Source organism: Zingiber officinale, chromosome 1B (genome assembly GCF_018446385.1).
Source record: "Zingiber officinale cultivar Zhangliang chromosome 1B, Zo_v1.1, whole genome shotgun sequence".
In the NCBI taxonomy this organism is placed as follows: Eukaryota; Viridiplantae; Streptophyta; class Magnoliopsida; order Zingiberales; family Zingiberaceae; genus Zingiber; species Zingiber officinale.
The window spans coordinates 104,435,800-104,459,411 of NC_055986.1; the positions used below are offsets into that span (position 1 = coordinate 104,435,800).

General features: G+C 34.4%; 1 protein-coding gene across 1 annotated transcript; it reads right to left on the bottom strand.

Annotated features, from left to right (window-relative positions):
* Positions 1 to 13,469: 13,469 nt before the first annotated feature.
* Positions 13,470 to 23,292, bottom strand: LOC121970696 (nuclear transport factor 2-like). The gene is made up of 10 exons (XM_042521570.1): positions 23,100 to 23,292; positions 22,193 to 22,258; positions 21,984 to 22,121; positions 20,086 to 20,392; positions 19,784 to 20,007; positions 19,289 to 19,466; positions 19,078 to 19,199; positions 18,907 to 18,972; positions 15,350 to 15,413; positions 13,470 to 13,928 (listed from the first exon to the last, which is right to left on the bottom strand). Exons 2-10 carry the CDS (start codon positions 22,238 to 22,240, stop codon positions 13,639 to 13,641), a joined length of 1,437 nt encoding a protein of 478 aa, XP_042377504.1. The 5' UTR covers positions 22,241 to 22,258; positions 23,100 to 23,292; the 3' UTR covers positions 13,470 to 13,638.
* Between the last annotated feature and the right edge of the window lie 320 nt (positions 23,293 to 23,612).

Genomic DNA, 23,612 nt, shown 5'->3' on the forward strand with positions numbered 1-23,612 from the left:
AGTATCCACCCATGATTTACCTCCTCCGTGTTGGCCCTGAGACTAGTTGACAGGAAGGGGCGCTAGGGGTAAGCGTAGTCACCTTTTGCCATCATGTTTAACTCTTCTATAAGGCATAGATGTTAGCATACAGCAATCAAGTCTTATCTCAATAGATAGGGTCGATCGGCTATATGGATCTTTATATACAATTGAGTTATATCCCCTACAATATTATCATTTATATTTAAATAAATTTTATCTTTTTTATTATTGCTAACTAAGTTTTCTTTGGTTTTCCTCTTTTTTGTTTAATGTGTACAATTGGCATAGTTTCAAATTATCTAATTAAAGCATCTATTAGTTATCTACATACATATCTGTACCATATTAAATGCGTCTCTCCAAATTTTACCTGAATAGGTATAACCCTGACTTTCTCTCTAATATTTTTATTTCTTATCTTATCCATCCTTGTATGTTTATACATTTATCTTAACGTCATCATATCTACAACTCTCATCTTCTACTCATGTACTCGAGTCATAGCCCAACATTTAGCTTCATATAACATAGCAAGCATAATTGCCATTTCGTCAAACTTTTCTTTTAGTCATAGAGATACTTTACGATCACAAAGAACATTTGACATTTTCCTCTATTTTAATCATGCTGTTTATTTTCTATTTAAGTCATCTCTCAATCTTTTCATCCTTTTGCAAAAAAAAAATGATTATAAATACTTAAAGCTCTTAATTATAGATAATGTCATCTCTTATTTTAATAATTATTTTATTACATCTAATATTATTAAACTTAAATTTCATATATTCTGTCTTTACTTTATTAAGTCTTTCACTTCTAGTATTTCTCACCATCATTTGAATCAGTATTTACTATTTCACATATCTTATTTATCAAAATAATGTCACCTACATTGAGGTCCATATATATTTTTAAAATTATTTTTAATATTTGATGATATAATTCTTTTGGCAATCCAAGTATCTAGCTCTTCGAACTGATTAATCCTAGAGGTGACCAGCCCGACAGCCTTGACCCCATGAAAATTTTTCATTGGTCAGTAGGATAAATCGAGAAGTGCTCGCAGAAGCCTATCCAAGCAATCAACGTTCTTAGAATTGTTGCACCACTAAAAAAAATCCCTACAGTGTGCCGCAATTGGGGTTGGAACCTTAGATACATAATTAATTTTCAACGGATACAAAATGTCTCGTTGGATTTCTAACATCTCCCGTATAAAGGGTTGCTTTGCTAAGGTAAAATGCCCCTGTGATTTATCTACCTATATTTTACCGTGGGGCCAGTAATACTGTATCGTTTGGGATGAGGGGTATCACTTTTTAATCTAATAAAATTAAACTCCTTGGCCTGGGGGCATGGTGCGGTGGTAAGAAGTGGGATGGACTCCCATGCAATGAGGGTTATAATCTCTTATAGGGTATTTCATACGCCCACAATATTCGAACCACTCGTGATGCTAGACTATCAACTAAAACTCATCAGTATTTCTTGAATTTATCCTAATGACCGATAAAAAATTTTTATATGGTGAGATCGATCACCTTCGGGATTAATCCGTTTGAAAATTTAGATTTATTCTTCTTAGATTATTAAAATAAATAAATAAAATTAAACTCTTTTTTATCCATATTAATTACTCAAAAAATTAGATATTTGGATTTTTTTAAAAAGATAATTTAAATTAAACTCCTTTTTTAAAATGAATATTAATTGTTATACGAATTTAAGCCTTTAATTTATCAAATACAATTGACAGTGTGAACACCAAGATATAGAAAATCACGATGACTTTTTTTTTTAGTAAAAAGTCAAAATGCACTACTTAGAAATAATGAACTATCTCTGCCATGAATGTGATAGTACTTTCAGTTGAATTTTTACATGTTCATTTATTTTGGTTAAATAAATGTGGCCTTTCCACCTAGAAATTTGGTTTGTGTATACTCAAAGAAAGTTAAATTTGAATTTGCTACACAGCTTGTCCTTTTTCTTTGACTTTGCAACTACAACTCAAATTGTCGGCGCTGTTCGTAACTGGTTTAATCAAACGCCGCTTTTGGAATGTGATTAATTTCTATAGAGGGCCACCTCGCATAAATTGCTATAGAGGACCTCTCTATAACCTTCCAACACGAAGAAGCTAGGGTTAATCAAACGAATAAGAAAATATCATATGACTAGAAAATCAATAATATTATTGTAAGCAAACAATATTGTGAGTTGGATCTAAATATACATTTGCCTCTTTCTTTTTTCAAGGATCTTTGATATGAACCATAATTTAATTTGTATGGACTTATAAGCCGGGTCGGGGTCAGTGTTATGCTATTTGGATGACTAAAATTTAAAACAAAGTAATTCAAGAGCTTAGATTTATTATCTATGAACTGAATAAATCATATTAATTTGAAGATAGTTCGTGTCACGCTTCGGGGTAATTCTCGCACGTTAGGAAGTATCTCGCTCGGATAATATAAGAAAAGAAACCTAAAAAGTATATACAGGATAATCAAGAAATGATAAATTATCCTAAAATTCCTAATAGCAATTTCTTTCTTAGCCCTTATCAAATAAAATTTATTTCCACTATTTGCATATAAATTTTTCTTTACTTCAACTCCCTAATGCATACTAATTTACCTCAATTCCTCTTCAATGTAGTACGTTTAAATTAGAATCTAATATAGTTTTTATTAAATTAAGAATGATTCTTTTTTTTTACTTGACCAATAGATTGATACACTCAACTCTAGTTAAATTGTGCTAAATTTAGAAGAAATTACATCTTATTTTAGACTTTTTATACCTATAAAAAATAATGAGAGATTATGTTCTATAAAAATAATAATATAATTTCTCCTAAATTCAGTATCATTTAACTAGAATAAAGTACATTAATTGATTGATCAGGTAGAAAAAGAGTCGTATTCAATTTGATAGATAATATATTAGATTCTAGTTTAAATAGATTGAATTTAAGATAAATTATACTTCATTTTGAATTTTTTGTACCTAAAAAATGAGGATAATATATATTAGGGAGTTAAAATAAAAAAAAATTACATGTAGATAGTTGAAATAATTTTTTTTTGATATAGGTACGAAGGAAGAAGTTGAGTTTATATACATACAATTGTAAATTGTATGTACTTTACTTATTTATATTATTTTTTCTATACAATGAAAACTATATAGAGAAAGCAACTGATAAAATATAATAAAATAAAAATCAAGCTCATGAAAGATCTCTAAGTAATTCTATATATAAGCTAAAAACAACTATAATATAATATCCTTTTCTAGGTTGGTCTGGAAATACACTGATGATAGATGTATTAGAAGTGAGCGGATTATTATTTTTTTTTTTTACCATCATAAAAATAATTATAATATTAAAAAGGTATCTATGCTTACAAAATTGGAATTCTAAGTACAAATTACTAAGTAATAAAAAACTATATGAATTTAATAGGAAGGCAAGAAAATAAAATGCATCACAATATATTATTCTTTGACTTATACCTATGTAGATATATAAATATATCTATAATCATATTTGACAATTCAAATGCAAAAGTATCACAAGATTTCACTCACCTAAAATTTTCACAAATAAGAAAAGATGATTATATTCATTTTAGATATCCTTCATAGTTTATTTCTAGACTATATAAAAGGAAATAAATCATGAGATCAACTTATAATCGACTGTCAAATTAACTAATTAGGGATGAAAAGAATTTTTTTTTTCGAGGATATGCATCTATTAGAAATTAATCTCTTACTCTATTATAGTATCTCACGGGGACATAAGAGAATCCAAATACGAGACATGGTGAAGGTTATTATATCTAGAGTTGTAAATGAACCAAGCGTTCATGAACAAGCTTGGTATTCGATTTGGTAAGAGTTTATTTATATTCGTTCAATATATATAAGATTAATTAAACAAACAAGCTTGAACAACTCGTTAAGCTAAACAAACAAGCTTGAACACATGTGTTCAGCTCGTTAACGTTCGTGAATAACGTTCATGAATAACGTTCATGAGCAATATTCACGAACAATATTCATTAATAAAACTCTTTTTAATATGCTAAATAAAATAAATTTAAATTATCAAGCTCAATAACTAATCAAACAACTAAAAGTTTCAAACAATCAAACAAACTTGAATTGAGAGTTTAATAACATCTAAATGAACCAAGCTCAAGTCAAGCTCGAACCAAAGTTCGAACCAAGCTTGAATTGAGAGTTTGATAACATCTAAACGAACCAAGATTAAGCCAAGCTTCAAACAAGCTCAAACTCATAAAAAATAAATCAAATCAAGCTTGAACACTCATTTCAAAAACTTGGTTAATTTTAACCTCAGCTTGATTATCTTATTAAATAAGCTTAAATACCTCAAAGCTCGGCTTGCAGCCTTGGCAATATTTTGCAAAAGGTTAAGAGTTTAAATGATGATATTATTGGAAAGGATTTAATCTTGTCAGAGATACATCGCATGGTAAAAATATGTATATACTAGTTTTTTTAAAGTCTTTTTTAAAAAATAAATTATTATTATTAATTAAATTATATATATAATCTTAAATGAAAGAGTATCATTCCAAGAGGGAAAAAAATTACTATGAACACTGAATTCATGTGAATGCTCCTTGTACATCCATAGAATATCATTGATTCAGCTCCTTGTGCATCCATAGAATCACATTGATTCAATCTCAACCACTGCATGTTAATAGTTTAAGAGTAAATCATAACTTAACCTTATAACTAATCTTCAATCAGAATCTAAAAGTGTGCATGAAGATTCTACATTAACAAGTCAAAAAGGAAAGAATCATCGTCAAATGGGAAAATCCAAATAGTCAAAAGCACTTGGATCTAATTTATCCAATAATTTAAAGGTGTATTTGATTTAAGTTATAATATATAATTTTGATTATATGATTATTATTTAGTTTTGTGTTTTTAATTCAAAGTAATTTTTTGTTTTTAGTTATTATGGTAATATATATGTGAATGTATTTAGTCTCGCATTGTTAAACTAAGAAGGTTGGAAGACTTTATATATGGATCCCTTCCATCCTTGCTTAGCAAAGTTAAGGGGACCTACGCGCATGCGCGGGCCGAGCCCAAATCAGGTGATTTCGGGGGGTTCGAGCCGGAAATCCATAAACAATAATTTTAGAGAATTTATTACCAACATCAATAGACATGATGAATGATAGGATAACGGGTTATGATGAGGCTAGCGCCAGACCCGAGAGATTTTTCGGGTAAAACTTCAGATGTTGGCAACAACAGATGAAATTTTGGCTTACTACGCTAGAGCTATTCTCCATTATAGAAACAGATCCTCCTTCACCCGATGAAGAGGAACATGCCTACAGTGTTGCCTTACAGAGGTTTAAGCAAAGGGATTATCTCTGCCATGGGAGAATCCTGTCTGCCCTCTTAGACACACTATTTGATGTATACTGCTCAACGGCTTCGGCTAAAGAGCTGTGGAAATATTTGGATAAAAAATACAACTCCGAAGATTTTGGTTTAGAAAAGTATATTGTGGCAAAATTCCTAAACTTCAAAATGGTTAAAGGCAAATCTGTGGTTGACCAGACACATGAATTTCAAGTTCAAATTCATGATCTTGCTGAAGGAGATATGTCATTACCTGAAAATTTTCAGGTCTTGTCTATCATCGAAAAATTGCCTCCGAGTTGGGAAGATTTTGGCATGACTCTTAAACATAGGAGAGGTAAAATCTTTCTAGAAGATTTGATGATTGCCTTAAATATCGAAGAAGAATATCGGAAGCAACATAAAGATGATGATAAAAGAATGCCTATGGATTTTATTCCAAAGACAAACATAGTAGTCTCATCTGATGAGAAAAAATTCAAAAATCAAAAAATGAAGAACAAGATGAAACTCAAACCAAAGATTCAAAAGAAAAATGGAACCAAGCCGTGCTGGGCATGTGGACAAATTGGACATTATGTCAAATTCTGCCCTAAAAAGGACAAGAAGAAAAACCAGAGCAATATGTCCAACACCAAGGCACAAGCAAATGTTGTGACGGCTAGTGACGACACCAGCGATAGGTTTGTTACCTTCAAACCCGAACTAAACTTGATCTATCAACCCAATGAATGGTTAGTTGATACAGGTGCTAATGTGCACTGTTGTGCTAATCGCTCTGCCTACCTTACTTATCAGGTAATTGAAGGCACTTCCGTGACCATGGGGAACCATTCTGTAGCTAAGGTGTTTGGGATAGGACAAGTTGACCTGAGGTTCACCTCTGGAAAAGTCGTGTCACTGCATGAGGTGCATCATGTTCCAGCGGTCCATCGGAATTTGATTAGCGGGTCAAAGTTAGTCTGCGCTAGTTATGAGCTGAACTTTAAATGTAATAAAGTTGTAATATTACATTTAGGAACATTTATTGGAAAAGGTTACCTTAATGAAGGTTTATTTAAACTCAATGTAGAAAATGCTACTTTAAATAAATATACTGATATTGGTTCATATAACATTTAGTCTTATGATATATGGCATGACAGATTAGGACATGTCAATTTTAATACCGTAAAAAGGATGATGAATGTAGACATGATTCCTAAGCATGCTATAAATGAAAAGAAAAAATGTGAAGTTTGTGTGCAATATAAACAACCCCGTAAACCCTTCAAATCAGTTGATAGAAATTCTAATATTTTAGAATTAATTCATACTGACTGTTGTGAGTTTAACGATGTAATAATGAGAGACCATAAAAGGTATTTCATTACCTTCATTGATGATCACTCTCGTTATTGTTATGTTTATTTGCTGAAAATTAAGGATGAAGCTTTAGATAAATTTATGATTTTTAAATCTGAAGCTGAGAATCAAACAAATAAATCTATTAAGATGTTAAGGTCTAATTGGGGTGGAGAGTTTACCTCGAACCTGTTGCAAAAATTTTGTCAAGATACAGGTATAATTCACGAGGTAACTGCTCCATATAGTCCTCAATCCAATGGTATAGCAGAACGAAAAAATCGAACCCTTGAAGATATGATTAACTCCATGATAGGCAGTTCTGGGTTACCCAACTTCATGTGGGGGGAGGCTCTATATACTGCATGTCATGTGTTAAATAGAGTCCCCATGAAATCTATGGATAAAAACTCATATGAGCTTTGGAAAGGCCGGAGGACAAGTTTGAAATAACTTAAAGTGTGGGGGTGCCTTGAAAAGGTACTAGTACCTGAACACAGAAGGAAAAAACTTGGTCCAAAGACCGTAGATGGTATCTTCTTGGGTTATGCTCAAAATAATATTGCATATAGGTTTCTGATTATTAAATCTGAAATTCCTGGAATAGATGCAAATACTATTGTAGAACTTCGCGATGCTACATTTTTTAAGGATATATTTCCTATGAAGACGAGAACACCTCAGTCTATATCTGGTATTCCTACTAGAGATAATCCTGCTGCCATAGAGGTCCCATTATCCGTAGTAGGTACACCTTCCTCAAGTCACTCTAGACTAGATAAATCTGGTGAACATACAGAACCGAGGAGGAGCAAGAGGCAACGTGTGTCGACGGATTTAGGCCAAGATTTTATCACCTATAATATAGAAGGTGACCCTGTGACATATAGAGATGCTATGACTTCTCCTGAAGCTAAGCACTGGAAAGAGGTCATTAAAAGTGAAATGGACTCTATTATCTCTAATGCCACTTGGGAGTTGGTAGATTTACCTCCTGGGTGTACCACTATAGGATGTAAATGGGTGTTTAAGAGAAAACTAAAACCTGATGGGTCAGTATATAAATTCAAAGTCCGCCTAGTTACTAAGGGATTCAAACAGAAAGAAGGGATTGACTATTTTGACACTTATTCTCCTATTACCAGAATTACTACAATCCGAGTGTTAATAGCATTGACATCCATATATCATCTTGAGGTCCATCAAATGGATATCAAAAAGGCATTCCTTAATGGAGATCTTGAAGAAGAGATATATATGGATCAACCTGAGGGACATATAGTTTCTGGAAATGAGAATAAAGTCTGTAGGTTAGTCAAATCTCTTTATGGTTTGAAGCAAACCCCAAAGCAGTGGCACGAAAAATTTGATAGAGTTATGCTATCGTTTGGCTTTGAAATGAATGACTCTGATAAATGTGTGTATGCTAAAATGAAAGGTGATAATTGTATTATCTTATGTTTATATGTAGATGATATTCTACTTTTTGGTTCTAACCTTTCTATTATTAATGAGACTAAGGCCCTCTTAAGTGGTAAGTTTGATATGAAGGATATAGGTTATGCTGACATGATTTTAGGGCTGAAGTTGACTCGTTCAACTGATGAAATAACAATTTCTCAATCACTCTATGTTGAGAGAGTATTAGAGAAATATGACTATAGCCAAGTTAAATTTGTCGTCACACCCTATGATCCTTCAAAAACTTTCCACAAGAATAAGAGTGGTGTGGCAGTGTCTCAATTAAGATATTCACAAATAATAGGTAGTCTAATGTATTTAGCAAATTGTTCTAGACCTGATATTTCTTTTGCTATAACGAAATTGAGCAGGTTTATCAGCTGTCCGGACAGAACGCATTAGGATGCATTAGACAGAGTACTCAGATATCTAAAAGGCACTATATCCTTGGGCTTGTGGTATGGGAGATTCCCTGCAGTCCTGGAGGGATATAGTGATGCTAGTTGGATAGCTGACACTGTTGAGTGTAAAGGCGTTACTGGTTATGTCTTTACACTTAGAGGCAGTGCAGTTGCTTGGAGGTCTGTTAAATAGACGATTATAACCCGTTCTACATCTGAAGCAGAATTGTGTGCTTTGGATACCACAGTAACTGAAGATGATTGGCTTAAGGGTCTTCTTTCTGAAATTCCCTTGATGATAAAGCCAATACTTTCTATTTCAGTACACTGTGATAATCAAACAACAATAGCTCAGATTAGAAGCTCCAAGCATAACAAGAAACAGAAGAGACATGTACGAATAAGATTAAAGTCTATTCGTGAGTTAGTGTCTCTTGGAGTGGTATCATTGGACTTTGTAAGTTCAAAAGATAATATTGCTGATCCACTCACTAAAGGACTTGATTCTGAGAAAATCAAGAGATCCAGTAAGGGAATGGGACTGAGGCCTATCCTGGTTTCATCTATAACGGCAACTCAACCTATCTGATTGGAGATCCCAAGAAGTAGGTTCAATGTGGTATAAACAAGTTATAAGGGCGAACCGTAAGCATCAAATTAATTGAGATGTAATCTCATAGTCTCTTCCTTGGATAGATGCTTGACTACTAGTAAGGATGAGCTTAGGAGCTCTTAATGAGTTCAAGGTCTTAACGACAGGATGCTCGCAGTACATCCCTGGAGAACTCACCTATGTAAGTGTAACTGTGGGGCCGCAGTGTGAGGGGTCTAGGCAACTCTCCTTAGCACTTATGAAACAAGATTCGGTGGCATGACTATAATGCACCAACCCAGAAGGATTCAACCGTCGCCTGTGATGAGTTGTTACCAATTGATTTCCACATATAAAAGGTTTAAGTTCAAGACTGAGTTCACTTCAAACCTATGTGAATAAGATTAGTGTACTTAGGTGAAAATTCAAACCGGAAGGTATTTTTACTAAAAGCTCATTGCAACCAAGTCTCAGGACAAGTCTCTGTTTTCGACCAAAATAATTTGAATTAGTGGGGGATTGTTGAGTTTTGTGTTTTTAATTCAAAGTAATTTTCTTGTTTTTAGTTGTTATGGTAATGCATATGTGAATGCATTTAGTCCCACATTGCTAAGCTAAGAAGGTTGGAAGACCTTATATATGGATCCCTTCCATCCTTGCTTAACAAAGTTAAGGGGACCTACACGCATGCGTGGGCTGAGCCCAAATCAGGTGGTTTCGGGGGGTTCGAGCCGGAAATTCATAAACTGGGCGCGACGCACGCGATTATCGCACTCAGGTGGGGTGCAAATCCCCAGCTCGTGGGCCTCACGCTTGCAGGCGGCCTGGTTTGGTTTGGTTCTGTCCCGCGTGAACCACCGACGCACCTGGTGAGGCGCGTGAGGAAGCGACGCACTTCGAACCGGCGCACGCTTTGGTTCGCTGGCGAAGCAGTGCTTCAAGGTGAATAAATACACTACCTCTATTTGTGGTTCATACACTCTCAAGCAGTCTGCTTTCTCTCCTTCCCTCTCTATGTATGCGTGCACTGTCTTCTTCTTTTCCGAGAGTTTTTCCTTGTCCTGAGGCTTGGTTTCTGCGATCTGAGGTTTAGTCCGAGTGCGACGTTCATCTTGGAGTGCACCTACGGACGACGCGAGTAGTTGTCGGATCTTGGGAGAATTTTGCCAGAGAGCCTCTGCACTGTGGGCGACAATAAATTCTCTAAAGACAATCGGCACGCCGACACTTCAACCGGAAGATACTAATTTCTAAATCTTACTCTTTTATTTACCTGTTTATTGCATGCTTATTATTTTGGTGCAATTTACTACTGTGTTAGTACTCTCCTATAAACAATAATTATCACATAATCAAGATTATGAGGAATAAAACATAACCAAATGATGGTTGATTTAACCTAGATAATGCAATCAAAACTTATTTGTTTGAAAATTTTAATAAATAATCTAATTTAATATTTTACTGTATTACCCTAAATTACAAAATCAACCATATATTATTATTATTATTATTTAAACTTTACGTTTTTCTTTTTTTATATGTTTTTTTTCATTTTTTTTTCTTTATTTTTATGTTTTTTTTAGTTTTTTTTTTTATACATTTTTTTTGTTTTATAATTTTTTTAATTTTTTATGTTTTTTCTATTTTTTTACTTTTTTTATTTTATAATTTTTTTAATTTTTTTTACATTTTTTTAATCTTTTTTATTTTTTTTACATTTTTTTTATTTTTTTATTTTTTTTCTTTTATCGTAGGATATTTTTGGTAAAAAAAATTCGTTAACTCTGAAATAAAAAAAAAACCTTAGTTTTTTTTATTCTAGGTTGCATGCCCTTTTGCTAACAATTTGGACATGAAACATTACTCGAGAATCATCGATTACCTAAACCAAACAGGGTTTTCGTTGATAATATTAAATGAATAACCAAGATTATCAAGGATAACCTTCAACCAAACACACCCTAAGAGTAATGAAGATCTCCAAAGTCATAAGCAATTAGATAAGATTAGAGTGAGACGGCTAAGAGCTCAGTTTTGAGGGATGTGTGTACTCCTTTATCTATGATCCCAGCCTCCTTATATAGGAGCTTAGACTAAATTGAAACGCCAACGTTTCACTTTACCCCAACCAGTCCGAGTATGGACTTCGACGTGTGCAGGTCATACGTGCACATGAGTCAAATTGGTTCAGTGCAATCCATGCTCCCCATACATTTATTCACATCATCAATACACGTGAATCAATATAAAGCAACAAATATGCCTTGAAACTCTTAATGTGTGATTAAAGTCTCATTCCCAATGAATCTTTTTTCCTCTTTCTTTTCACCTCTTTTTCATTCACATTTCTAACAAGCATATTAGCTTCTTAGCCAAATTAGGAATCATGAAAGATCTCTAAGTTATTCTAAGCCCTATCTATTTAACTCTTAAATGCATAATCCCAGGTTGCAACTGCCAAACACTACTTGAGCTTGAGTGGGTTGCGGCCTTGCGGGTGTCGAATGTTGTGTCTGAGTGGGTTGCAAGAGTCGAACGCCCGAGCAACCAAGCACCCTGAGTGCTTAAGTGCTCGAGTTATCGGGTGCTCGAGCACCAAACTCTCGAGCACCTTAGTGTCGAGCACCCCGAGTGACCGAACTCCGAGCACCCCAAGCATCAAGTTGCCGAATGCCACAATTCTCAACTGGCTAAGTACTCAATAACCCGAATGCCCAAGCGCCTGAGTACCCTGAGTGTCAATTATTGAGTATCGAGTACTGCCTACTGATTGTTGAATGTTGAGTGAGTTGTGCTCTTGAGCACCCTGAGTGTCAAGTAGTCAAGGTCCAGAGTGGTTGGCTGCTCGAGTGGCCGGGTGCTTGAGTGTCAAGCACTTGAGTGTTGAATGTCAATTGCCTGAATGTTGCCCTAGCCCGTGTGAGTTGTAGGCGCTGAACAACTGTTCGAGCCCAGGTGTCTAGCACATGAGTCTAAATGGGTTGCACTCCTTGGATACATTAGGATTTTTATACGAAGGCTAGTTTGAGGCGTCATCGGCTATCAAAAGTTTCATCAACAATTGTATAAAACTTCTTCAACCCTCACCGTCATCGCTCTCAAATGAGGCGGCAGATTCCTGCCGCGTCAAAGACCATAGAGGACTTGTTCGATCGTACAAGTAAAAGATATACAGGAAGAAGATTGAATATTACTTGAAACTCATGCATCAACCTCAAAAGAATAAAGGATATCCATGAACAAATCTGAAAAATCACAGAGAACGACCTGAGCAACAATGATTTTCAATTACTATAATGAATTAAACGCAGACCCTAGCTAGCATAATCATGCAGATTATGAAGATCATATATACCATATAATTAACGAACATAATATTCAACGGACCAATTGATAATTAATTGGGTCCATCGCATGATTGGAGACAAATGATTCAAACCGACCCATCACGATCATCCATTCCTCATTAATGAAAGATTGCAAAATGGCTGCGTTCCGTATCTCAATCATCAAGATTCGATCACAATCCACAGTTTGATCAATCAAAGTGTTTTTTTATAAATATATATAATTAAGACATATAAAGTGGTAAGATTGGCGCAGAAAGGTCGGTGACTGCGAAGAATTCAATATCTTCCTGCCGCCGCCGTCTCGTTGAATATTGTTGATGTTTAATTAATTCAGAACCGACCTTCCATAGTTTTAAATTATTTCTGTACGAGTTTTCACCCGCCATAACATGGCGCACGTTAGAAAGCTTAATTGTGAAGGATTTTCAGCTTTTGGAGCACGACACAGAGTCTAGGAGATTGTTAGTTGCATCTTTGACTGACATATTGCGCGAATGGATTTCGTTAAATCGCTCACGAGATGATTAAATTCTGCATTGTGTTCCCTAGTTGATATCTCAGAACAACTCATTGACCAGCCATTTCGAATATAGGAATATAAAAATAGATGAATAAAAGAAATGATGAGAACAAGAGATGGGAATTCGGTCTGATACCTGAATGTCTGAGGAATTCGAGCTCCCAGTTGCCTTCATTGATGTGGTCGGTGGATATACCATCACATGCTGCACAAAATAGAAAAAAGATAAATAAAAATGGTTCTGTTAATGGGCATCCACATCAGTTATGCAACTCTAGTTAGCTCTAAAATAAAGAATCCTGTAGAGCACATCAGCATTTCCAGCGATAAGACAATGGCAATTGACCTAGTTTTCGAACTACAAAAATGATAGCATTCATAGACCAAAAATGGAAGAACCGCGGCATCCACACTTATAGCCAAGTCAAAAAAAAATAGACATCTTCTGTAAGGTTTGCCTAAACATAGATAAGAATGCCTACTCAGAAAATAGACAAGAGGAAGAAATAAGAAACTCTATGCTGTTATAGCAGTTGGCTGGGATTCTTTGACGCTTCCCATCATGCCATTTCCATTGTTGTGAAAAGGACGCTGCTGATAGCCTTCATTGCGACGAGTTGAACCAACCCGTCCACGACCAGAATACTCGACCCGGTTCCTAAATTCATTCCTCCTATAGCCCAGACCGGAGCCAAAGCCTGCACCACGTCCTCGGAAGTTGTCGTTTCTGAATGCCCCTCTTCCGAACTGGAAGCGCCCTCTTCCACTGGTGCCATTGCCGTTGTTGGTGACCACACCATTGACAACTAAAATAAACATTTACTATTGTGATAAATTTTTTTTCAAAAATTTAAGAAGCAAGCCAGAGGATAATATAAATATAAAAAATGATGCAAGTAACAGCAACAAAAAAAAAACAGAAAAATAAAAACAAATAAATCAGTTATAGGAGTGAGCCAAGCAATCCAACGGAAAAGGTAAACATGACAAAATTGATTAACATGACAAAGATCCCAATTGGCAAAAAGATTTGATAGTACTAAAATCATATTTACCAGCTGGTCTTCCTAATGTTGAAAATCTAGCAAGTCAAATATAGTTAAAGCATATATCGGTTAGGAGATTCAAAACTTTCCTAATCCATTCACCAGACTTTAGACAATTAAAAACAACCTGCCAGTATATTGTGATTGGTATTATTCAAATTTTTGCCAAAAAATCTATCACAAATTTTGTAAAATGACATTGTGAAAAGCATATAATTAATTTAGGTTATTTAGATTAAACAATTGAATCTTTGACATCACAAAATGCATTATGAAGCTTGACAAAAGAAAATGTTGATTGTGCAATTACACTATGGAGGTAATTGGCATTTCATTGAGAAATTAGTCATATATACTATGACTGAAGTTCGACAAAAAAAAATTGTGAATGTGCACCTATATTAATGGAGGTTATTGGCATTTAATTAAAAAATAGTCATATATATAAAGATTAATTTAAACAGACAATCTTGTATTTGATTTCTGTAAAACATTAATTGAAACTTTGCTAAAGAGGTAAAATTAGAGCTATGATATGATTTTTTTTCCTGAAAAAGGAAGTACCCCGCAAGATTGGTATATTCAATCCCGCAGAAATAGACAAGGAATATCATAATGATACAGCATTGTATTGTACATCATATTTGCAGACATAAAGGGTCTTCTACATCTACATGGGCAAGAGATTGTATGGCTTGAAAAAGAATTATTTTATAAATCTTTGTATAAAAGAAATAGAATGTGCACATGCTAAGTATAACCTTGCATAACTTCTATGATAGTTTATGAGTTGTAGCATTTGGCTGAGCCTAGTAGTTCACTGACGCTGAGGCTCCCAAACATATCTATTAAATTGTGAAGAAAAATTGTTGTGGCTAGAACAAGAAACTCTAGAATTGTAGTTTTAAGAGTTTAAAGAAAAAGCTTTTACCATTCCCAGAATACCTTGTCTAAAGATCATAAATTGGCTTTTACTTCAATTAAAAGTGTAAAACAATTGGAAATCAAATTTCAATTCAACTCAACATAGTAGATGAAACAACAGTGAGTTGCAAGGACGAGTTTTGATTAAGATAACAGTAGAAGCAATCACGCATAAAAGCAAAGGCAAAAGTTGAACAAGAACTAAGAGTTAGAATATTATAGTATATTAACTATGAGAAGAAAAGTGCAATCCTTGCCTCGTGTTGTTGTTCGCTTCTCCTCAACAATGACATGACGACCACCAATCATGATTGGCGATGCCTACATGTTTGTGGTCAAATCAGGCAAACAGTCAATATGAGCAATTATATTAAGCAAGAGTAGAAAATTGAGTTATTTGTACAACAAAGCACTTTTAAAAAATAATAAAGCATAATTAAAGAACACATGATTATGCACAACAAAGTATTTAGCATCTTACAGTTCTAAGTATAATTTTTATTACTTCACTATTTTTTACAAATCACAAAAATAGTCATAATCAATAGATTATAAGAAATTTATTTAAAAATCATACAAGAATATACATGAAAAGATCAAGATAAAAGCTTCCGAGATTCAAGAATAATGGATATGCAGATCCATGATGTAACTTATGGTCATCCTCTAAGTTAAACAAGGAAAGTTCAAAGCAAAAGAAGAAAATGTAACAGAGTTGTTTATCATGGAGAGAGACTACGCTGCTCCAACCCTGAAAAACAGGAGGTGTCAAAGGTATGAAATGAGGGAACAAATCATCTCATGGGATTTGCACAAGGGGAAACTAGTGGACCAAGATGTGGCTCAAGTATTGTATTATTTATGTAGCAAGCATGAAAATGATGTTGTTGATCTCATAATTCATTTCAATAATTGTTGTTTGACAGTGGCCGAACTGAATCACCACAAATTTCAGAGAAAGCTAGAAGGGCGAGAAGATGAGTAACTCCTGCCCTAAATAGTGTCACTAGGAAAGTTATACATCTTCAATGATTTATGATGTTCACTTTTCACAATGGATGCTTTAAGCCTCCTCTGTGGTTGCTTCAGGTAAGAAATAGAGTGCCTGTTATATAAGAAATTTCAGCAATACAAAAACCAAGTCTTAATAAACTTCTGAGTTTCATTCCAACTGGAAATCAGGTAAATCATCTTCCAATTCCAGTAGGGAAGCACACCATTCCAACCCCAACTGCATTGTGCCCATAAAACCAACCAAAGTGTGCATGCCAAGAAAAGTTTTATGGTCTGCCAAATTTGGGTCAGTGCTTATTCTGTCACTTGATCAATCAAAGACTGGGTAAATGTGTTGTGGAAGGAACACTTGTTTCAACACATAATTCCATTTTAATGAAAGCACAACAGCAAATACAAGAACTCATTGAGTGATTTCCTCTAGGACCTGGCAAGTGAAAGCTAAAAAATAAAATTAAAAAAAAAATGAATGTTGCAACCTAAACCAGGACCAAAGTGGTTTTTTGCATGCAAGACAGAATGCAGAAGTTCTGATATATATATATATATATAGAGAGAGAGAGAGAGAGAGAGAATCGATCTGCTGCGGTGAGAGTCCTGCGATTTTCGTGCGGCACGCTTATGTGGCGAGTTCCACGTCATCCGCGTGAGAAGTTATAAGCAGAATCACGTCAAACTTCTCCTCGCGCGATTCTTCACCACGAAACCTAGCCACTCCTCCCTCTCCGAATCGCCGAACGCGCCTCCCTCTCCGAATCGCCGAAGCGCCCCTCTCGCCGCAAATGCGCCTCTCTCTCGCTGAAGCTACGGGACCAAACGTAGGACTCTCTCTCGCAGCGAGCCCTTTTCTACCGTGAGCTCTCCCTCGCCGTGAGCTCTCCAAATCGCCCATCGCTTATAATTTCTCACACGGATGACGTGGAACTCGCCACATAAGCGTGCCGCACGAAAACCGCAGGACTCTCACCGCAGCAGATCGATTCTGTATATATATATATATATATGATATTAAGAAAGAGAAAAGGTGACTTAAACATTCAAATGCAGTCAATGTAGACACACTATACATCTGCTAAGGACAAAGGCAAAAATCAAAGTCTTACAGAATTGATGCTAATCCCTACCAAGGTTTAAAAAATCAATTCAACACTATTTTCAAATATGGTTCAACTGATAATTTACACATAATATGTAGCTTATTCATGCAAACAGCATCCAAGTAACTGAAATGATATATGATAAGAAAAAGAGCAAATGTTGAAAGACCAAATGCCAAGTGACTTATGGACCAATGTCATGCAAGTGATTTAATGACCAAATGCAGCCAATGCAAACACAATAAACATGTGCCAAGTGCAAAGGCTTATTGAGTCTTTCTCCCCAACAATTAAAATGTTGATTCAAATACTACTTCAAACATAAGTTGACTGATAAAATATTCATAATATAGCTGCACTCAAGATATAAAATAAGAAAATAAAAATAAAAACTAAAAATTGGTACGGAGAAACTAGTCTTTGCACAAACTAGTAACTAACTCTTTGGCCACTGCTAGTGTTTGCAATCTGGTCTAAGGATCATGAGGTCCCGCAACCTAAATTTGTTAGGTCAAGCAGACACATAAAGTAACTTGGACTTTTGTTGTACTCATTCTAAAGCTAGGATGCAGAAGTGGGATAACTGAACTCATTCCAATTTAATCAAACTCAATTTACCATAACAACACACAAATTAACAGAATACAAAATAATTGCATGCATGCAATGCTTTCTCACAATAAAATATCTCAACCATTTCAACTATATGAGATTAGCACATAACCATCATCACTGAGTCCAACCAAACACAGTCACATGCATACCTACAAGAGTGGATTGATGGACAGGTAACACTAATTTTAGCAAACTTGATCCATCATCTACGAGGATGATAGAACATTTCAACTATATTCATGCAGGCCTAGCTTCATTTTTGACAGACTCCAAAACATTAGTCATTTTCTAATAAACAGTGAGAAGCAATTAATGCTACCTACCCTTATGATTAATTAATAAACAATAACAGTCCTAATCTTTTTTACTATAAGCTTTTCAAACTATAAAACAAAGGCTCTGGAGAATGGATGCAATTATTAGTAATCAGTTATCACCAAACATTATGCTATTAGCTATCAAGCTTTTCAAGCATAAAAACAGTATATAACATAGTGCTGAATATTGATTAAAATATGCTAAAACTGAACTAAAGAATAATTTTAAAAACTAGTACATATAACTAACTTAGGGGATTAGTAAATTCAAGTTTGCTTTTGGGTCATAATGGGTCCTCATCATTGGTTGCTCACATGCCAAATCATAGTAAGAAAACAAAAGAAAATTCTGGAGTCACTATCCAACTTAAGAGATAAATAAAGCATTTGAACCATTAGGAAGTACAATACAATAACTACATAAAGCTCTTAGTGGAAACATGTCACAAAAGTAACTCCATTTTATACCAAAACTCACGTGCTATCTCAGATATGTTCTTTTGCTAGAAGACTAAACAAAACAAGATACAATATAACCCAGTATAAAATATCAGAAAGAATAAGTTGATTTGGCAAATATTATAGACTACTATGTCAAGTACTAGTTGGCAGGATGACACTATGCATAAGATATACAACATTGCTTCTAGAAAACAATGTTTTTTTTAAGTAAAGCAAAATAATGGAACACGAATAAAAGAAATTCTGCCTCAATAGAAGCAGTGTAATCTTCAAAAAACAAGCCAAGATATAATACTTGAATTACAGTACCTCAATTGCAGCTTGCATGGACTTCAAGGAATCAAACTCAACAAATCCAAAACAATATCTCTCAACCTGTAAATATACGAAGAGGTGAAAGAAAGTAAATATCAAAAGAAACGCAAAAAGGGAATCTCAAAATTATTATAGAAAACAGTATACAGAAGCTTAAAATATAACCTTGTGACTTCTGACTTGCACACCATCAGGCTTAATGGCTCCAAATTTCTTAAATTCCTCTTCAACTTGTTCAGCAATTGCATTCAAGGGTAAGTTTCGTATATAAATTGAATGACCCTCCTCTGCATAGGTATGAGAATAAAATTCAAAAAAAAAAGTCAGGACTAAATCTAGATCTTAAAACAGAAAATAGAATAAGCTCCAGTCAGACCTTCGAGAATGTTGGTTTTCTCAGGCACATCGATTCCAGCAGGATTAGAAGTTTCAGGTGGGTGAACAGATGCTGCTGTGGATGCAGCCACAGGTTTCTCAGTGTTTGCTGGAGCTAACTTTGCACTGGGAGTTGCATGAAGAGACACTGGTAAGGGGCTCCCTTTCATGACCTTAACCTATTCAATTTCAATAAAAAAAATTAGCAACAGCCAGTAAAACTTCTAATAGCAAAGCATTCTCGAAGAAATTTTGAACCACTAAAGCAACAGACAGAATAAAGGAAAAAACAGAATGCACATTAATACAACTGGTTGCCTCATAACCAATTAGAATGTTCATTAACAAAACAGGTTATTGCATCATAACCAAATAGACAAACAAGCATGGAGAACAAAGGAAATTTTTTTTGCATAAATAATGGCAGACTAAAGGTTAGTAAGCAAACTATTCCCTTGTTGTAAAAAATAGCTTCTGCAGAAAAGTTAAAACTCACAATTGATGCATAAGACTTCTTAGGTGTATCATCTTGAGCCCCCAAAGCAATAACTTCAAAAACTTGCTGTGAATCACTCTCATCTACACTAGCGGGAGGATCCACAACACCACCATTTTCAGCAGCAGAACAATTATCCTCTGGAAGGTCGGTAACTTCCAAATTACTAGTCTCTTCCTCGAATGGGGGGGTTTCTGGCACATGATTCTCCTGTGTACTGAAATCTGCCAAAAAATATAGACAAAATTAACAAAAGTCACCAGGAAAAAAACTTGCAACTGATAGATCTCAATGCCCCATACCTGCTTCAGGAACAGGAGATGCTTTAGAGACATCATCGTTGGTAGCGCCAACCCATAAATGGTTCATTTCCCTTGGTTGTGTTTCATTCAAAAATCTGAAAACATCATTCAAAACAAAGTATCCACCAATCTCCTGAGGAGCAAGGAAAAATGACTGTGCAAATTTCTTCCTAATACTATCCTGTCCAGTAAATGATCCAGTAACTACAATAAGCAACCCACTCTGGTATGAAATTTGTGAGTCTACAGTCTCTATCTCAGTGAAGCAGTTTCTGAAGTCTAGTGACATTATCTTCTCATCGATGGCCTGCACCATGTAAAACACAGATATCAGAGCTCATTATTTGATAGGAAATGTACCTTGCCAATAATGGAAAATCAAATTGATATCATATACTACAAAGCATGTTAAGAGAACCTATCTGGGAAAATACAATGAAGAAAAAACGAGAAAAATATTGAATACAAACTTTAGGAATCATTTGTATACAAAGCTTGAATAGCAAAAAACAAAAGAATACAATTTCCCATAAGATCTCTAGATGTTTCCTAAGGCATTGCAAAAGGCAAATATCATATAATCCAATTACAATATAGTATGGAACTAAGTTTCAATATCTAGTTTTCTCACAGACAAATGGAGAATTTTGAGATTAATGTGGCATTCATGTAATATAATATGTGCATGTGTCATGTATATCAAGGCAGTCAATACGAGTTCCATATTACAAATTATTTTAGTTAGTTTCTGAGTTGTTAATCAAATTCAATCCTCAAGCATAGGTGCTAATTAAAAAGATGTAAAATATTCTAAACTAACTTCAAATTGTTTTTACATACTTATTCCCACCTCGCTAGGACTAAAGTTCCCATCATAAATATACTAAATAGCATGTATCATCTGATTGATAGAGCATCTTAGCCATCATTCATTAAAAAGACTGTAAATTCAAATTTTTGTTGACCAAGAGATTACAAAAAAAAATCTTTTTCTTTAGTTTATAGTTGAAATTAAATGGACAACAGCATATCACCATTGGTTCTAACTGACAATAGGACAAACGTTATCACCTCTACCTTTGTTTTGAACTCCAAGTTAAGATGGCATTAAAGCATTTTAGGGAGGAAGAGGAAAATAACATTGATGTTACATGAAGCGTCAAAAAGGGTTTTAATTTCACAAATTGTTGTTGAATTCTTCTCCAAGCAACAAGATTTTTTCTGGGTTGTCATCCATTGAGAAATTCAGCCTCTCCGACTTCACCATTTCCATCATGGAACTGACTAATTATATTTTAATTCATTTCTCAGAGTGGGTTGCTTTAGCTAACAAAGAATTAGTTTAATTTTAGAGGATTGAATTTATTTACTATAGAATTCCCTTTGTTTGAGAATATACAATTTGTATTGAATAATTATTGAATTGAACCATCCTGGTTCCTTTAAATTCCTATTTATATGTATGATTCATATTTTTACATCTGAACTATAACATATTGCATGATAACTGTGATGAACATGTTTTCTAATAAGATAATTTTATCTTGTAAACTTAATCCAATATCTACTACTTAAACCAATTTTTACTAATAACAGTTAAATACATAATAAATGTGTATAATGATACTTGTATGATCATGGTATATTGCAGCAAAGTCATAAAAAAACACTCACCATTTAGAAGCATATTAAAGTTATAAGCCACGTAACTTAGAGAGAACGGAGGAACAGATTAGGAAATAAAAGCATGAAATTTAATACAACCAAAATTAGAAAATAATCCAAGTCAAAATTGAGTCAATTTTTATTAATATTTCACTCAAAAAACATAGATAAAGATATAGTTAGATCTAATTAGATCATATAAAAACTTTTGTTACATATTTTAGAAATCATACTTGCAGTGTTGTCAATGAAATCATCTCTCCTTCAGAATTGGGTCGGTTCACAATGCTAGAATCCTGATAAAACTTGTAAACTATTTCAGGTGATCGATGAAGAATGTGATAATACTGTTCTACAAAGGCATTTCCGATCTGTGAAATTAATACCAAAATGTCAGATTTTATCAAAGAAATTTAGACACATATACAGGACTTCTTCATACCAATTGTGGACTCGGAGAAGGAACAGGGGTTGTAGTGGGCAAAGCCATGCCTGATGCCAGGAAAATCTTCAAAAGTAGATACATTTTAATGTAAGACAGAAATCCTTCAAGTATAAACAAATTGGATATTCTTAAATATAGTAAGATGAAGCAATTATTGATCCAACAGAAGAATATTGAAACAACTTTACTAAAAGCAAACAAATTCAGGAATAAGTTCTAGATATCTGAACTCGATTTTGAACATCATGAGGTGGCAGAATTAATCAATTTGTAACTATACTATCAATCTCTAAACCAAGGCGTTCACAGAAGAAGAAATTGCTGCTGACTAATTCATGACCAGCTGGAATCATGATGGCCAGTTATTTCAGCCATCCCAACTATCTTCAATCATGGATCAGCTTCCTGGGGTGATGAATGCCTTAGCAAAACTCATCAGAATACAACCACGGATCAAAGTCTGCTATCATCAGTTACGAAACAGAAAACAAAAGGCTACTTATCCAAAGTAAAGCAGCGACAATATATCAGGTTCAAAACCCTAAATCAGCACATCGCCAATAAAAGGAAATGACGGAGGGAGACATGTTGAGAAAACTTACAAATATCAAAACCCTAATCGAAAACTATCAAAACCATCTACACGGACAAAATCCGCCAAGGAGGTAAACCGGCAGCATATATGACAAAACCCTACCACAAGATCCTTCTTTTTCCTTCTATCTATTTTCATAAAGTGAAAGAGACCGCGAGATTCTCCGTTGGAGCCGATCAACGGGAAAAGTTAAACACAAAAACGGACCAAAAAAAGAGTTACAGAAATCAAAAAGGAATAAAATGAAAGGACAACTTTTTCTTCTCATCCGAACGGTAAGAGAAAGAAAAATGCAGGTGAAAAAACTACCTAGTTGGGGATCGAAGAGGAATGAGAGGTAAAGTCTAGGTAAGAGCTCCGCTTCGACCAGAGCCCTAGGAATCGAGAGGAGATGGCGAAGGAGAAGCGGCGCGGCCGCAGGTACTGAAATCCAGATGGCTGCCTGTGTTGCGAGGGCTGCTTCTTCGGGCGAGTGACGGCGGAACGGGTTGAATGATTCACAAATTTATATGGGTTCGTTGCCAGTCGTTGACTCCGAGGGACCAGTTTCGGTTCGGTTCGAGTCGCAAGTGAATCCTGGCTAGGGTTTGCGTGTCGCCTCGCCTTATGGTTCATTTATTATTATTATTTTTTATTTTTTTAAAAAGTACCAAAAACATCCACATCTTACTCTATCTAAAAAAATTTACTCTAAATAATCTTTAATAAAATAGTTTTAAAAACTTTATTTATTTTTAAAATTTTATATTTATAAATAATAGAAAATTTGATATATAATATAGTAAAAAATAAATACATAAATTTAATAAAATAATTTTTTAT